We start from the raw sequence: 14,276 nt of genomic DNA, 5'->3' as shown, positions 1-14,276 counted from the left end.
CCGGGCGTATCTGCTCGTTCTCTCTAGGGCAGGCAGGACCCGGGCGTATCTGCTCGTTCTCTCTAGGGCAGGCAGGACCCGGGCGTATCTGCTCGTTCTCTCTAGGGCAGGCAGGACCCGGGCGTATCTGTTCGTTCGCTCTAGGGCAGGCAGGACCCGGGCGTTTCTGCTCGTTCTCTCTAGGGCAGGCAGGACCCGGGCGTATCTGCTCGTTCTCTCTAGGGCAGGCAGGACCCGGGCGTATCTGCTCGTTCTCTCTAGGGCAGGCAGGACCCGGGCGTATCTGCTCGTTCTCTCTAGGGCAGGACCCGGGCGTATCTGCTCGTTCTCTCTAGGGCAGGCTGGACCCGGGCGTATCTGCTCGTTCTCTCTAGGGCAGGACCCGGGCGTATCTGCTCGTTCTCTCTAGGGCAGGACCCTGGCCTTTCTATGGGCTCGTTCTGGCAAGTGCCCACAGCACGCGAGTCAAATATAATATCAGCTGTGCAAACACATGCTAGTCACGCCCCATCGGGCCTGTTGCCTCTGTATCTCTCGCTTAGAGGTGAGCCCATTGCGGCTGGAGCTGCCCCTGAATATGTCTGTGCCGCACCCAGCCCCGTGAGCCTCCGCACTGGTTGGAGGCGCTAGATGCTATTGCAATGGAAAGGTTACATAATCACAGGGTCCAGGCATGCCTACTTCTGCCCTCTTGTACACCCCCCCCCCCCCACTAACCAATAATGAATAATAACGGCCTGTCAAATGCCATCCCGGCTCTGCTGTGACAGAGAAACAGGCTGGGATCAGCCACGCTCAGGGAAATGCTCCAAGAGAGAAAGCAGCACAAAAAGCCAAGGACCAAATGTTTAAGATTCTTTGCATAAGAACATCAGGCAGGCAGTGTCCCTCTCTGACCCGCTGGGCATATGCTGCAAAGCACTGAAGGGGAACAGAACCACCCAGCACAGATTAAGCCCTGCAGGCCAGTCACGTCCCCACAGAGCCAACAATCACTGTGTGTAATGTGGGCCCCTGTAAGCAGCAGCAGTTCAGCACCCCAACGCCCACCCCCACCCCCCTTTCCAGAGGCAGGTGAGCAGACGACAAGAACCCAGGAGCTGCTGTCAGGCCAGTGGGATGGGAACGGGGGTGGGCTGGCAGTGCATTGCAACAACTGCAGCCCGGGTCCCTGCAGCTGCAGAGCAAGTGTAACGGGGCAGCTGGCCCATTACATGAAACGGCTCAGCACTCCTGGTCCAGACCAGGAGCTCCCTGCTGGGCTAATTAAGAAAGTGGGACAGCACCTGGGGGCTACAAAAGGTCAGTCAGGAGTCAGCCTGGCGAAGGGTAGGAGATGGGAGCTGCCAGAGACAGACGGTGGTTCCTGGGGGCAGGTTAAAGGCAGGAGAGAAGAAAGGGGTTTGCTGACGGGGGTCCCCAGGGCCAGGGGGGCTGGAGAGGGCCGAAGGCAGAAGAAGCAGCAGAGGGAGATGTCTGCAGGCTCTAAGCTGCAGTTAGTGCCCAGGGCCAGAGGCAGGGGAGCAGCGGAGGGATGTACCTGCTGCTGTCTCCTTGCTGGAGAGCTGGGGTGTGGTGAGAACAAAGACTGTGTGCATGGGGGATATGGACTAGGTTCAGGGACTCCGGTAGAGACTCCTGCATAAAGTTGCTGTAATCAGCCGGCCCCCAGGAGGGATGCTGTTTAAGTAAGAACCTGAAGTGAAGTCTTTTGAGTTACCCAAGAAGGACACTGAGGCAAGGAGCCACTTGCAGGGCTGCCCCAAGGGGGTGTCCTGGAGGAGGCCATTCATCTACAGGGAGACTAGTCTCTGGGGGCACCTCCAAACAGAGCAACGGCTCACTCCATTGCCAAAGTCCCAAGTAATGGCTAACAGCCACTTCGGCTCCAGCCAGCAGCAGCAAGATGGGAGAGGCCCAGCAGAGGGAGTGGGACAGTGTTGAAATCCTGGGGCTAATTACCATACAAGAGGCTGCTTGAGCATGGTGCCCCCTCAGTACCCGGAGCACTGGGCCAGCAGAGCAGCATGCAAAGGGAGAAGCCTCTGTTCCTACTCTGCAGTGCGAAAAGGGTGGGGCCAAGGAGCATGGCTGGGGCAGATCTCACAGTGGCTATTCTGTATGGTTGCCCCTTTCCATTCCCGATCTGAAGCTTCCCGCCCCAGTAGGGGTGTGGTCCCAGCAAGTCAGTAAGTTCGGGATGGAAATTCCCACAGTATCTAACCAAGGACGCTCATCCCATTACATTGGAAACACTGGCTGGCGTGATGCTCATCAGCCATGCTGAGCTAAAGCAGGAAGACAGTGCATTGTAAAGCCGATTATACTGATTTGCTTTAGCACAGTGCAGCGAGCAGCAGAAACAGGAAACATCACAATGGTCTTCAGTGTACCGGAGATGTCTCAATTGTTACACTCAGCAATACGCCTGTTCCTATTAACGGGCCATTCAGTTATTTAGGAGAGCGGCAGAAAGTCATTGCCAAAAGGGACTGACGGCTTTTGACTTTGCCTCTGGCTCGGTGACACGTTTTTGCACCAGACTTGGGTGCTCCATAAGCAGGCAACTTTCTGGAAGCAAACGGCACCGAGCTGGATTCCGGGGGAAGGTCACGCTAAAGGTTATGAAAGGCAGAAAGAAACATCCCTTTCTGGAGGGGCTCCCTGTGCTTGCTCGGGCAATAAATAACAGACGGCTTCCTGAGAAATCCAGCTGGCACGAAGGAGCAGACGGCACAGCCCAGCGCAGGACCTGAGTGACCTGAGCAACAGCCATGGGCAGAGCCAACTTCTCCAAGCTCCTGCCCAGGTGCAGGAGAAAGCAGCCATCTGGCAGCAGTTCCGATGCTGAGGGCTATTGAACGACTCGGCCAGAGGGCCCAGCTGGGAAATCAAACATGCACCTGCTGCTCACAGAAACATACTCTCCTCAGGGGGTGGCCACACTTCGAGCTGGGGTGTGATTCGTAGCTCGAGGGGAAATACAGCTAGTGAGCTAAAGCCAGAGCACAGCCTTGGCAGTGCGACCAGCCGTCCCAAGGACATCCCAATGGGCTGGGCTGGGGGCTGCTAGCCCCTCTTGCGGCTGGGCTACACTCTCCCTAGCCCGCGAGCTCGATGAGAGCTCATGTGAGCATTTCTCCTTGAGCTGAGACTCAGTCCCCAGCTCCAAGTGCCGATGGACTCTAAGGGGCAACATTTCTGTATCCGTTCTTTAGAAACAACCTGCGCTGGGGGAAGAGTGTCAAAACCATTCTCACGCATATTCAGCCTTGTTTCTAAATGAGTTTGCTTTTCCTGTGTCATCCCTCACTGTGTCTGCTCTCCCCATATAGTCTAGTGAATGAGTTCACTGGCAGAAAGCTCCTGGAAACAGGCAATGCTAAGTGACTCTTGCAAAAGAAACAAACATACCAGGTGACCTGCATGTCACAAACAGCTCAAAGATTCACTATCCAGAGCTCACAAGGAACTGGAAAAAGCTGACAGCCAAAACTCATTCCCAGAGAGTTCAAATCAGCTGGAGGAGTGATGGGAAATTCACAAACAGGAAACACTCGGTAAATCATTAGTTGGGGAGGACAGCCCCGCTCCAGAGATGTGGACTCCTAGTGCCATCTACACTGGGATACCAAACAGCAGAGCCTGATTCCACAGGAGGGGGCCAATTTTGGTTAGACGTATTCCTGGAGGCTTCATAACGTGACATAATCTTTAATTAAAGATTAATCTGTAATTTCTGGAGACTGGGCAACCCTATTCCACAGCAACTTCAGGCCTGGGGCTGGGGAAGGAGATGGGGTGGGGACCACGTCCACAGCACCTCACGGCTCCACCCACACAGAATGTCAGCTACTCCCACTCCTCTGCCCTGCCCAAGCAGGTCTCCCATCAATCAGACATCTTCACCTGCACCAATTACACAGCCGGACAAGTGCTAGGCTCACCTGGCCAAGGTCTGGGGTGGCTGTGAGCTGTGAGCCAGTCTGCACAACCCACCAATGCAAACCAGGAACATGAAGCAATGAGCAGGCTAGTCCTTCAGTGCCGGGTCTACCATCCACTCCTCAGTTCTCCATCTCACCTCCATTGCCTCCCGCCCGCCACCCACCGCCCACGTCATCTCCAGCCTCAGCAGCTGCCTCTTGGGGGCTGCAGGCTGGAGGGCTGTTCAAAGAGGATTTGCACATGTTCCCAGGTATGCTGGCTGCCCCAGGGAAGGAGAGGCAGGGAACTGGGGTCAGGGAAGGGGTGTTCCTCATTTGTATCTGAGCAGCCTCCCCACCCCCTCCCAGCATCCCAACTGAATCAATTGGTTCAGATTGCTCCCCACTGCTGGAGCCGTCTCTGCTGGTAACAGTCCCTGCAGCCAGCCCATCAGGGGGTGTAGCAGCCAGGCCAGGCAGGCAGCGTGAGAGGAAGGCTCCCAACCCGACCCAGCAGCCATCGGTGTGGCGTTGATGGGAGAAACTGCCCTGGCTGGCTGTGAAGGGAAACCGTAGGCGGTTGAAGGAGGAAGTGTGGTAAGCAAAGGTCACTAGAGCTTAGTCAGAGACCTCCGGAAGAAGCTGCTGTGCTCTGTTAAAGCACCAGAGGGGAAACCTCAAGACTTCGTTTCCTTCATTGTCTCAGCTAGCCACTGCTGCAAACAGTATGGCCCCGGCAGGACGGGGAAGGACAGCTCAGCATGGTGACTGCACAGCACACAGCGGCCTTGGAAGGGCCGGCCTGTCATCCCTGGAGAAGAGCCCTGTCCACTCCCACAACAGCAAGGGACTGTCTCTGCAAGAGGCCTGCAGTTCCCTGGCAACCAGAGTTCTGCCTATGTGCCCCGGAATATGAACAGACCGGAGCCTGTGTTGGGTGATGGTGGGCAGGGCTGGCTGGAACCCCCAGGGAAGGGTAGCTAGGAAGGCAGGCTCACTGCGTGTCCTGAGCTCCTCCCATGGGGTGTACATTCAGCAGGACAAGCAGGAGGGGAAATCATGTACTTCTGAAACCCTTGCAACAGCAAGAAACAACGGTGGGTGACGGCATGCTGCCTGGGCTGCCCCACTTGCCAGCGAGCTCACCGAGCGATTGAGAATCCACCAAAGCCAGGCTTCTGCCTGCTGGCACACTCACCCTCCTGGAGTTTGACACTCTGGAGATAGAGAGGATTCCTCAACACATTGCAGCGCCCGGGCTCATCTTCCTTAGTGAAGAGCAGCAAGTCCGAGTAGATGAAGACGGTCACCTGGAGGGTAAGATGACAACACAGGAGGCATCAGGAGCCATTGTCAAAGAGCCTCCTTCCAGCCTAGACAGGCGTCAGCCCCAAGAGTTAGCCTGGAACTCCAGGGCCTCCTTTCCAGCCCCGCAGAGGCCTCTGGAGACACACTGGCAATGAAGGGAGTATTTCAGACACCACACAACTCACACTAGTTCAAACGACAGACGCTTGCTAGCATCAACAAGTTATTAGCCCATCACTCCTACCCTGCAGTCTGTTGTTTCCAGGGGACTTCTGGAGCCCTGTGATGGGAGGAATCAAAGTGTCCAGAATGTAATAGATGCAATTGTTGTGCCCACATGCACACACCCACACCGCTCTCTCTCCAGCCCTCTTTTCCAAGGTTTTCACACCCCAGGATGAAGGACAGGAAATGATTTGAGTTGTGGAAGTTCCAGTCTGGGAGCACATTTACTCTCTCAGATTGCATGAGAACCCATTTTGGTGAGGACGAGGGGCTTTGACTCTGTTTTAACCATCACACACTGTCCTGCTCCCCTCAAGTAAACAACATGTTGGCTCTGAAGGAGCCATGCTAAAGGAGAATGTTTGCAGGCATGTAATGGGGACAAACAATGATACTTAAAAACAATAATTATTTTGGCTGCAATTGGGATGCAAATATTACAAAATATGAAAGCTATGTGCCTTAGCAACTTAATTCCCCTGAAACTCGGGTGAGGGACCTACTATATATTCATGGCATTAACTGCAGAAATGGAAGGCAGATTTTCTTCTGGGTTTGTACAGCTCCTAGCACAGCGTGGTACTGATCCATGACTACGGCTCCTAAGTGCTACTGCAATAATAATAATAAATAACAAGCAAAAGAATCAACTCATCCACCAAGTGGGACTCCATGACTCAGATGTTAGCAGTTCCATCCTACCAGCCAGTGTATGGCTCGTCTTGGTTACGGCTCGCTGGCCTCTGAGCTTGCCCAAGTCTCAGCCAGATGCCCAAAGCACACATCCAAACCTAGATTGAAAAGGGGACAGGACAAACCCTTGGGAACCTCTTGAATTTCGTTCTCCTCTAAAGGTGGATGCTTCCCTAGACAGCCAATAGGCGTGTTGTGTGAGGGATGAAGTGGAACAGGAGAGCGCCAACTGCTGCTGTTCTCCCTGATCACCCCCAGCTCAGTGCCAGCAGTTGTACTGCACCTCCAGGAATGCTGCCGCTGAACGATGCCGAGTAACTACCTCAACGTCTTTGTGGCCAAACGTGTGGCAACTTATTTCCAAAAGCAGAAAATTAAAAAACCTGAATGCTTTTTGCTAGGGTTGTAAGAGAGAATCCACTTGCTGGCTTCGCTACTGCTCTGTCGCCACCATTCCCTGGACCACCCTTCAGCCAGGGCACTGACTGAGTCACTGTTGACACATGCAGAGTGGTTCTGAGAGATGAGGCAGATTTCACTAGGCGAGGGGCCAGATTTCAGGTTCTAACAGAACTCCGTAGGTCGTGTCAGTGTTTGGCTCTGGCGCTGAAATGAGTGGCCTTGCTACAGTCCGTTTTCCTTCCTGCCCACAGGTTTGGTTTTGTGGAGTTCTCAGGAGTGAAGAACTATGAACCTCGCTTTAGCTTACAAATAAAACTAGCATTGTGTTTGCTTCTCTCACTGAACAGCCAGCGGCCCTGCCCTGCTGCCCACGCTCACCCCCTCAGGGTTTGGCTTAATAATTAACTTCAAGACGGACACAGTACAAACCTCACCCTAAGCCTGCTTCTGAATTTGGCTAGTTCCAAGGGTCACTCCCTGGGGGATCCCTCCAGCCCTGGCCCTAGTTCACTCTGCCTTGTAAGGAGACACTCCAGCACTGCCGTACTTTCCAACGGGAACTAACAGGAAACAACGGAGACCAGGAAAAGTCAGCAAAATCACTCTAGCTCCATGGGTGGGGTCATAGGACATAGTTATTTCCAGACTGGATCAGACTCATGATCCACCTGGTCCAGTCTCCTGTCTCTGGCAGTGGCAGTACCAGCTGCTTCAGAGGAAGGTGTGAAAACCCAGTGGTGGTCAGATGGGGGATAATGTGACCTTTGCATTAGGTCTCTCAGGGTACATCTGCAATGGAATAAAAGACCCATGGCATGGCCACGGCTGGCTTAGGTCAGCTAACGCAGGCTCACGGGGCTCAAGCCGCAGGGCTAAAAATTGCTGTGTAGACATTCGGGCTCAGGCCGGACCCTGGGCTCTGGGACCCGCCTCCTCAAGGGGCCCCAGAGCTCAGGCCCGAGCCTGAACATCTACACAGCAGTTTTACAGCCTCGCAACCCGAGCCCCGCAAGCCCGAGTCAACTGACCCAGGCCAGGGTTTAATTGCAGTCTAAACGTACCCTAAGAGTTAGAAACTGGCTCAAGCCCTGAAGCCTGAGCTTTGATGTCCCTTCCAAAATGTTTGTTGTCATTAATTATAACAACTCGGGATGTTCTTGTTATCCATATAAATGTCCAACCTCGTTTTGAATCTTGTTAAATTCTTGGCCTCAGCAAGTTCCTGTGGTAAGGAGTTCCACAGTCTAATATTGTGTTGTATGAAGAAGGGTTTCTGTTTGTCACCCTTTCATTTCATTGAATGCCCCCTTGTTCTTGTGTTATGAGACTGAGAACAGAAGTTCCCAATCTCCCTTCTCCAGACCATTCATTACTTTGCATGCTTTTATCATGCTACCTCCTATTCATCTCCTCTTTAAAGTAAACAATCAAATCTTTTCACTCTCTCTTCCTGGGAGTTTTTCCAGGCCCCTCGTCATTCTCATCATCCTAGGACCAAGAGTCTGTCACACTCCCCAAGAAAAATATTACAGTTCTTTTGCAAACACACATCCCTTTAAGCCCAGTGAACACAAAAACAGAAAAGCGCTTCCTTTAAAGTAGAGCTGCTCACACACTGAACTTTCCATTCCATGGGAAGCTCCAGCATTTGAAATATTTATTTTATTTTTCTTCCAAATCGGAATGAAAAGCTGCAATTTCAAAATTTCCCACGAAACAAAATTTCAAATTCGGACCCATCAAAATATTTCATTTTGATCATGTTGATTCTTTTCCTTTCAACTATTTTATTAAAATATTAAATATAATATATTTTCTGTCATATTAAATTGAACACAAAATAGAATACAATTATTATTTTAATGATATTAAAGTCTAATCAAAATGAATAGAAATAATAAACAACACAAAATGGTTTAACTGTATTGAAAATGACAATATTGAAATGAAATGAGAAAGTCGACATGAAACATTTCATCTTTTCCTGTGGAAAATGCCCTGTCAGGTGGAGGAGGAGAGAGCACTGACTCTGAGCTCTGGCCAGGCAGAGGCCAGTAGAGACTTTGGTCAGAGCTGTTTCAATGGGGTGCAGGGGGTGGAAGCTGGACTGGAGAGGGTCTGGGAAGAAACTAGCGGGGAACTCCAGACACAGGTTGCAGACAGTGTGTTCAAGGATCTGAAAGGGAAAGGGAGATGGGGCAGTAAATGGAGAGACAAGTAGGGTGAAGATACAGGCAGAATATCATTTGGTTTAGAAGCCGAGCAGATTTGAACTGAAGATCACAGAGGCACAAACACAGAACATAAAATGCCATTTCACAGTCACTTTTCTGAGCAGACCTACTGGGAACATGGAAAAATTAAAATTCAGCATGTAGAGAAAACAAGAGTAGAGGTGGGGGGGTGTCACTTGGATGGGATGAGAGGGTGAGGGGTGGAGAGGGGAAGGTGGGGGGTGTCACTTGGGTGGGATGGCAGGGTGGGGAGGGGAAGGTGAGGGGGTGTCAAGGAGATGTGATGGCAGGGTGGGGGTGGGGAGGGGAAGGTGAGGGGGTGTCACTCGGGTGGGATGGCAGGGTGGGGGTGGGGAGGGGAAGGTGGGGGGTGTCAAGGAGACGTGATGGCAGGGTGGGGGTGGGGAGGGGAAGGTGAGGGGGTGTCACTCGGGTGGGATGGCAGGGTGGGGGTGGGGAGGGGAAGGTGGGGGGGGTGTCAAGGAGACATGATGGCGGGGTGGGGAGGGGAAGGTGGGGGGGGTGTCAAGGAGATGTGATGGCAGTGTGGGGTGGGGAGGGGAAGATGAGGTCAGGGGGTGTCAAGGAGACGTGATGGCAGTGTGTGGGGGGGAGGGGAAGGTATTGAGCGATTAAGTCTCTGGCCCAATCAGACTTGTTAGGCTGGAGGGAATTGCCGTGAGTGGCAGTTACTGAGAGGCTGCTTTTGAAACCTCCCCTGGAGTTCAGTGGGTCCGTCTGACCCATTGTCCCAGCCTGGCCCAGCTACCCCACTCCCAGCTGGACCTGGCACCCCAAGCACTGGGATCTTGCAGCACAAGGCGGTGAGGAACGAGCTGAAGAGAAAGTCCTGCTTGTGTCTCTGAGGTGGGGGCTCGGGGCGTGTGGCGCTCCCAGTGCAGGGTTTCCGGCTGCCCCGAATGGAATCCCGATGGCTGGGAAGGCAGGGAAAAGAGGGAGCAGGGAGAAGAGGGGCGTGGGAACTTCTTGTAGCGTCAGTGGCTGCCTTCAAGGGCATTAGGGAATGGGCCAGACAAAGGCAAAGTACATCTAGGTTCCTCTGCAGAACAGGCTGCAGCATTCTGGATCCTCTGGCTGGAGGCTTGTTGGGGGGATTTCGGAAGACCATAAAAGCGGGAATTGCAATACAGTCTAGACAGGATGTGTGTGAGGCCTGAATAAGGATTGCACCAGAGGTAGGGCCAGAGAAAGGACAGATTCTGGCAGGGCTCCAGAGATGGAGACAGATTCCCTCCTACAGGAGATGGAGGACAAAGGGCTTTGGGTTCCTGGCTTTGGAAGTGCCAAGTTATGGTCCAAGTGAAGGGGATGATGATGGAGGAAAGGCAAAGCAGTTCATTTTGAACCAGCTGCCTCATGGCTTCCCGCTCCTGAATGATTCAGAGCCCAGGCAAACAGGGATCAGAGAGCAATGCCCACCACTCAGAACTGGTGTCCTAGGCTGAAGCAGGCCAGGGTGAGAAGAGAAGGCGGGCAGAGGGCAATGGCACACTGCAGAGAGGAAAGGGGATTATCCGGAAAATGAGAGCAGACCAGAGAGTGAGATAGAGAAGGCCGAGGGCTGCCCTGAGATCAAGCCAGGTGGGAAGAGACGTGTGACATTCTCCATCTTGGGGGAGCGTCCTGGAACCCCCATATTCCTCATTTTCATATAATCGTGATCTTACATAGAAAACAGGCCTTGTAAGGTATCAGGGGAAAGGTTATGATCTGCTGAAAGTCATTTCTCTATCCATACATGTATATCATTAATGCATGTGAAATTATGAGAATTGTGGTTGTATGGTGGTCACTAAAACATGCTGTAAGTTGGGGAATCAGCCAGATATTAGCTCCCCAGAGGCAACAACAAGGAAAGTAACCAACGCCTGGGTGGGGCGTTAAACAACCTATCACCAGCCATTGTCCAGCAAGGGAGCTACAATGCAATGACTCACCTGCATGAGGCCACACCGGGGGAACTGCCCAACCTTGCCTGGGGACTTAGCAATGCCCCCTGGACGTGCCTGGACTTGTGTTTTCCAAGTGCATGGTCTGGCCACATGCTGGACTTTTTATCCTGCCCCCACCTATACTGCAAGCAACTAAGACACTGAGAAGAAGACAAGACTCCAACAGAGAAGATTGGCCCAGATTTCAAGGGTGACATCTGTATATTAAGGACTGCAATATCCAGTGAGGTGAGAAAACCTGCTTAATCTAGTTGTTGCCCAGTCTAATAGGGTTGAGAGCTTAGACTGCGTGCTTATATTTTATTTCTTTTGGTAACTGACTCTGACTTTTTGCCTATCACTTAAAATCTACCTTTTATAGTCAATACATTTGTTTAACTGTTTATCTTTACCAGTGAGTTTGTATGAAGTGTGGGGCAAATCTGCTCTAGTTTGACAAAGGCTGGTGTCTGTCCACTTTCCATTGCTGAAGTGGGGAACCAATTAATAAATGTGCACTGCTCAAGACGGTACAGTGCTGGGCGCTGGGGGGATTCGGCTGATGCCTTTCTCTGTGTGATTCATGAGTGGCTCTGGGAGCATTCATGCAATCTAGCTGGGTGTGGGGCTCCACCTGCAGTTGTGCTGAGTGATCACAGTGCCTGGAGGGGCTTGCAGCTGGTCACTAGCAAGGCATTGTGAGATACAGCCCAGGCTGGGGAGAGTTCAGAGGGCACAGAGGTCCCACAGTCTCAGGCTGCATCTCGGGCGGATCCCATCACAAGAAGGATCCATGACTCTATAGTATAGGGTGAGACTCTGCTCTTGGGCATGCCCCGTAAATTGGACATGAAAGGTTTAAGGACGACAAGCAGATGCTCTCAGTTCCACTGGAGAAGGGAGGTCTCCAGCTTTCTGAAGGGATGCGCTGCACCTGCCTCCTGCCCTGCCAGGTCTCATGAGATCTAGATAAATTCATGGGGGATATGTCCATCAATGGCTATTAGCCAGGATGAGCAGGAATGGTGTCTCTAGCCTCTGTTTGCCAGAAGCTGGGAATGGATCACTTGATAACCTGTTGTGTTCATTCCCACTCTCATCCCCTAGACGTGATAGACCACCAGGCCCTATTTGTTCTCTGGTGCCCTCACTCTGACAGAGCTTGGACGTCTACAGCAGGGGCCCCAAAATGGCTAACCAGAGCCACTTGGCTATAGTGACAGGGCACCATATTTCTTCTAGCTAGAAAAGCCTCAGCATGACCCTCTTCATGTTCCCATCTACTTCCACTTCCTGCCCCCCCACCTTGGCCAGCCAGAAATGGCAGCTCAGTGACACAGGGTTAGCTAACATTTTGCTGCGCCAGAGACAGGCAACTCCAATCGACCCAGAGTGGGCATCAGGGCTAGACTAAATCATTGCCCACAGAGGGGCGGGGGGGAGGTAAATATTGTGACAGTGCCTCCACACCCATACAGGAGAAGCACTCCCACAGCTGAGTGCTCCACTGATGCTGCATATACCTGCACTTACTTGGGGGGCTCTGGAGCCCTAGAAGAGCCGTGACAGTGAAGGACATTTGAGGCGCAGGCAGGGCAAGAGTCTAGTTGCAAATCAGTGATGAGTTTCCCAAGTTAATGACACAATTTTCCAATGACTTGCATGGAAAGACCAATGAATCCGATCAGAAAGATGGCGGGATTATATTTTGAACACCATAGAGAGGAACAGGAGCAATTTAACAGAGCTGAACCACACAGATGCTTGTGTGCCATTGGCCAGGAGTCAGGCGGTGCTTTTCTGAGACTCCGCAACCAACCATCCAAAAACATGAAACACAAAAGGATCTGAATAGCAAATGACAAGGTCCTTCCATGGCTGCATGGACATGACACAGAATTTCGTGCAGCCAAACAGTTACCGAGCATCCGAACGACTACACACGTATCAGCTGAGCTGGAGGAAGAACGGATTTTTCCGTTCGTGGCAGTTCCAAAAGAATCAAAACATAATTTCAGTTTGGGCTGAACTGAAACCAAAACTTTTGGAGTTTTCAGTGAATCTAAGCAGCCGAAAACATTTCATTTTGGGTCGAAGGAACTGATTTTTAATAAAAGCAAAGGGACTGAAGGGCTGGATTCACAAAACCCAGCTCAAGGAGATGGCGCTGATGCTGATGCCACCTTTAGCCCAATCGTGAGGCCACTCACCTGGGAGATGGGAGACCCAGGTTCTAATCCCAGCTAGCAGGAACTAGAACCCAGGTTCCCCCGCACCAGGTGAACACCCCAACCCCAGGCTGCTGAGTATTGCAGTGGGGGCTCTCATTCTCTCCTGTTGAGGCTGGTCAGACAGCATGAGAACGACTCTGACTTGGTGGGTACCTGGGTCCAGTCCCTACTCCAGGGAGTATTTATACAAACAGAACAGCTTCAACAGGACATATTGACCAAGACCCATCCCCAGAGGAGCCCATAGCCAGGGGTTAGGGCACTCGCCTGGCGGAAGGGGGAGACCTGGGTTAATGCCCCTTCTCCAGAGCAGGGATTTGAACGTGGGTCTCCATACACCAGGGGAGTGCTCTAACCACTGGCTGAAGGAGTGGGGGTGCCCAGGTACCTCTTCCTCTGGGAAGGCTGATATAGAAATCTAGCCCAAAAAATTGAAGTGAGATGTTTTGTTAATGTCAAAATGGTTCATTTCAGCATTTCCAATTTAAAATTATTGTTTTATCATTTTCATTATAATTATAATTTTCATTTCAACCAAAAATATTCCCCCAAATTGACACAAATTTGTAAAATGTTTCAGTCAACCCAAATCTACATTTTTTGGCAATCAAATATTTTGACGGAAACCTTTCTCCCACCTCTACTTGGACAGGAAAAGGAGGGTGCTCCGCATGACAGTATTTCAAGCAAAATCATCTAAGACAAACTACATCTAGTCCCATGCTTTCACAACAGGCAGAGACTGGTGACTAGTGCCCAATGGAGCCTAGACAAACCTCTTCTTCAGCTTCAAATACTTGGGGTTTGCAACGCCTACATTTTGGATCCAAATGAAGCCAAAGCAAAACTCAACTGAAATCACCAGATTCCCCGGGTTTGGCTGTTGAGCCTTCTGATATACACAGCCTGGCTCAAGCATGTAACCAGCCCTGGTCTGGTTGTCGGGGTTTGCACCCCCCTCCTGATAACGCCGCGGGCACAAAACGCAGCAAGTGAGGAGGGGCCAGGGGTTAGGAGAGGGCATATTTCCCCTTTCCGGACCTACACTTACCAAAAACCAAACCCTGATGAAATCTAGGTATGGTTTCCCTTGAAGCCTGTTTTGGTTTCTCCAGTTTTGGGAGCTTCCACAGTGCACAAAGGATCCCAACCCTACCCCCGGGATCAGGTCCTGAGCCAACAGTTAAGCAGAAACAAAAACCTCCTGGCTTTTAGGCAAATGACTGGCATGTGTCTGGTATTCTCTCGGTCTCGTGCCATCAAAGTGGAGCCGAAGAAGAGAAGACTCCAGCAACTGCTGTGGCA

At 51.8% G+C, this 14,276-nt stretch overlaps 1 protein-coding gene across 14 annotated transcripts in view; it reads right to left on the bottom strand.

The window, feature by feature from the left end:
• RGS3 (regulator of G protein signaling 3) overlaps window positions 1-14,276 on the bottom strand; it is a 204,835-nt gene that overhangs the window by 93,075 nt on the left and 97,484 nt on the right. For 13 of the 14 annotated variants that reach the window (XM_065572233.1, XM_065572234.1, XM_065572232.1 and 10 more), the window contains one exon: window positions 5,125-5,236. In XM_065572233.1, the coding sequence (XP_065428305.1) occupies window positions 5,125-5,236 (112 nt within the window). Of the gene's footprint in view, window positions 1-5,124; window positions 5,237-5,419; window positions 5,515-5,962; window positions 6,046-14,276 lie in introns of those variants that run through there. The other variant, XM_065572245.1, reaches the window with a different exon arrangement.

Source organism: Chrysemys picta, chromosome 18, assembly GCF_011386835.1.
Source record: "Chrysemys picta bellii isolate R12L10 chromosome 18, ASM1138683v2, whole genome shotgun sequence".
NCBI classification, from domain to species: domain Eukaryota; kingdom Metazoa; phylum Chordata; order Testudines; family Emydidae; genus Chrysemys; species Chrysemys picta.
The sequence above is the reverse complement of the archived record's forward strand: the minus strand, read 5'-3'. Positions and strand labels throughout refer to the sequence as shown.